The sequence below is a fragment of the Cervus canadensis genome, chromosome 28 (assembly GCF_019320065.1).
Source record: "Cervus canadensis isolate Bull #8, Minnesota chromosome 28, ASM1932006v1, whole genome shotgun sequence".
NCBI classification, from domain to species: Eukaryota; Metazoa; Chordata; class Mammalia; order Artiodactyla; family Cervidae; genus Cervus; species Cervus canadensis.
In genome coordinates this window covers 21,523,956-21,527,247 of record NC_057413.1, presented here as the reverse complement: position 1 = coordinate 21,527,247, position 3,292 = coordinate 21,523,956, and the positions used below count along the sequence as shown (strand labels likewise).

General features: G+C 35.3%; 1 protein-coding gene across 1 annotated transcript; it reads left to right on the top strand.

Moving 5' to 3' along the window:
- Window positions 1-445: 445 nt before the first annotated feature.
- LOC122429423 (olfactory receptor 2J3-like) lies at window positions 446-1,375 on the top strand. Its single transcript, XM_043449718.1, has one exon. It carries the CDS (start codon window positions 446-448, stop codon window positions 1,373-1,375), a length of 930 nt encoding a protein of 309 aa, XP_043305653.1.
- Window positions 1,376-3,292: the final 1,917 nt, after the last annotated feature.

Genomic DNA, 3,292 nt, shown 5'->3' with positions numbered 1-3,292 from the left:
TATTTTGTTACGGTGGTCTACTAGGTTTTTCTGTTGTGAAGTCTACTACTTTACATTTTATAATTAACAAGTAACTTCTGGGGAGATATTTTAAACAATGTAAATGGCTCAACATTTCTTCATTCACTAGTTTTTAGCATATATTTAAGTTTTTCTAATGCCACCATTCCTTCTACATTTACTATTTAGTATCCAGCTGACAGGAACAGTCTTCTGTTCTCCACTATACATTTATTCTTTTTTAAGTTTATCACTATTAGCTTGTGGATTCTTATTTCTTTCAATTCGTTGGTACCACAGTTTCTCTTAATGCCCAAATTGTCTTACAACTGAGCAGTGGTATGCCCTTGAAACTGGTTTTTTAAATTTCCTGTGTCTCTGTGATTCTTGGAGTCTTTCCCTACACTTTTAGGCTGTATGTAATTCTTTCCTCAGATAACAAGATATGAATGATGATGGAAAAAAGAATGCAACCTCTGAAGCCCAGTTTGTTCTATTGGGTTTTTCTGATTGGCCTCAGCTTGAGTTACTTCTTTTTGTGGTTATCTTGATGTTCTACTTGATGACATTGATAGGCAACCTGTTCATCATTATCTTGTCATACCTGGACTCCCATCTCCACACTCCCATGTACTTCTTCCTCTCAAATCTCTCTTTTCTGGATCTCTGCTACACCACCAGCTTCATCCCTCAGTTGCTGGTCAACCTCTGGGGCCCAGAAAAAACCATCTCTTACAATGGTTGTATGATTCAACTTTATTTTGTTCTCGCACTGGGATGCACAGAATGTGTGCTACTGATGGCGATGTCCTATGACCGTTATGTAGCTGTGTGTAGACCCCTGCGTTACACTGTCCTCATGCACCCTCGTTTCTGCCATCTGTTGGCTGTGGCTTGTTGGGTAAGTGGCTTCACCAACTCAGCCCTTCATTCCTTCTTTACATTTTTGGTACCCCTGTGTGGACATCGCCAAGTGGACCATTTCTTCTGTGAAGTTCCAGCGCTGCTTCGGCTGTCATGCATTGATACCCGTGCTAATGAGCTGTCCCTCATGGTCACGAGCTCCATTTTTGTTCTCATACCTCTCATCCTCATTCTCAGCTCCTATGGGGCCATTGCCCGGGCAGTGCTGAGGATGCAGTCAACAACTGGACTCCAGAAAGTCTTTGGGAAGTGTGGAGCCCATCTTATGGTCGTATCCCTTTTTTTCATTCCAGTCATGTGCATATACCTCCAGCCACCAACAGGAAATTCTCAAGATCAAGGCAAGTTCATTGCCCTCTTTTATACTGTTGTCACACCTAGTCTCAACCCTCTAATCTACACCCTCAGAAACAAAGATGTAAGAGGGGCAGTAAAGAGATTAATGGGCTGAGGATGGTCTGTTTTACTGGTGACATGAATGTAAAGTGGAACATCTCTACAGCAATGGTTTTTCCAGTCATCCACTCATCAATCTTTCTTTCGTTCACTCAATTAGCACTTAATGAGTGTGTACACTCACATGGTCACAAAGTTCGTGGTAATAGATATGAATTAGACAAGGTCTTACTAAATACTAATCATTCTTTAGTGGTGATGACAGCCATATAAAAATGGATGAAACATGAATATTAAGTTTTTAGTGCACAAACCTAATAAAAATATAATTTTCTTAATTGAAAATGAAGCATAGAATATTACAAAAAATGATAAAATTCAGGTATAATTCCTTAAAAGAAGCCTAGAATATGTTGTTTAATTTCTTGCTTTGTAGGCAGAATTTGTCATAAAATTTGTCTTCCATCTTCGGTTTAATGAAAGACATTTTGAAACACTTTAAATATTTTCTCCAACATTGTTATTCTTTTTTAGAATACTAGTTAATATTGAGAGGAGTTTTGGTCTGTATTCCATAATATCCCATTACCATTAGTAACAAAGTGACTTGCATGAGTCATAACTAGAAGTGCTCTCAGTAATGCAGCAGAAGTAAGCATCTCGTACTTCTCTTTTTTTTCAATTCAGTGAGAAGTGTAAAGAAAGTGGAAATAAGTTTAAAGCTGTGCTATATAGCTCATAAAGTAATGGTTATCATAGGCCAGGTATTGTTAGGTGAAATAAGTGCTTGTAGCACCTGGATAACCCAAGAAGCAGTAAATAATATTTAAGGCAACCAAGTGCTAGGCTCTGAAAAATGTTTTGATGAATCCAATGGGTACTTGAAGGAATTACTTAAAAATATGTTGGAAAAATTTTATGATGAAAGCTATATGAAAATGGTTTTTTCTTTTCTAAGCTCGATCTGATTTGAATATTTGTGGTTAGAAAGTTCTTATGAAAATTAGCATGTATTTTTCAAAAAATAAATAAACGCACTTTTAATTAAAGTAATAGTGTTGTTTCCTATATTATTGATACCATCTCCATTTGAAATAAGTGTACTATGTATGTAACACTTTAAACTGCACTATATTGAAATAAAAAATGAAATAAGGAATAAAGTAAAATCTTGGCAACACCTGAGTTTTGTATGGTTCTTAAATGTCTGTTTTAGTTTGGGGGGCCTCTAAAGTTTAGATATGATTGATTCAAGTCCTTTTCCCTAAATTATTAAAAAGAAAAACCTCCCACATTTTCCTCTCAATTTCTTGTGTGGCTCTCATGTACGTTGATTCTGATGTCTTTGTCTTTGCCTTTGTGTGTCTGTGAGTTTTTTTCTCTAACTAGCCATAAACAATAATATGGGGTATATACATTTGTCCTTAAGCTACTTTTCAAGAAATGAAGAACCGAGAATCATGTCTGTAAAAGAACTTTTAGTAAATAATTGGGGCCACACAAAAGAACTATCACAGAGCAAAAATCTTTTAAGAACTTAAAAGACATAGCTTAGTTCTTTGAACCACCTTGTACTTATGAAATTCTTATTGTTTGATATACCTCATACAGTACCAGAGTATCTCACTATCTAACTTGAAAAAGCTTTGATTTTTCCATTTCTTCTTTTCCTTTTATGCTTGAAAAACACAGAAATATCTTTTTGTATGTGTAGACTATTTTTCTTGAAATGCATAATTTTAGTGTTTATGTTCTGAATCCTAGCCATGTTGCTGTAACATTTATTTGTAATCTAAAGTAAAGATTACTTTCAAAAAATTCTCCCAAAGATCACCACAGATACTGTTGTTTTTATTGCTTTATTTTCATACCTTTTACATGAAACTTTTTTTATCACAGGCAGGATATAATTATGTTTTTTTCTCACTTTCTAGATGAGAAAACTGAAGAGAAGAAGATATGAGACTTACCT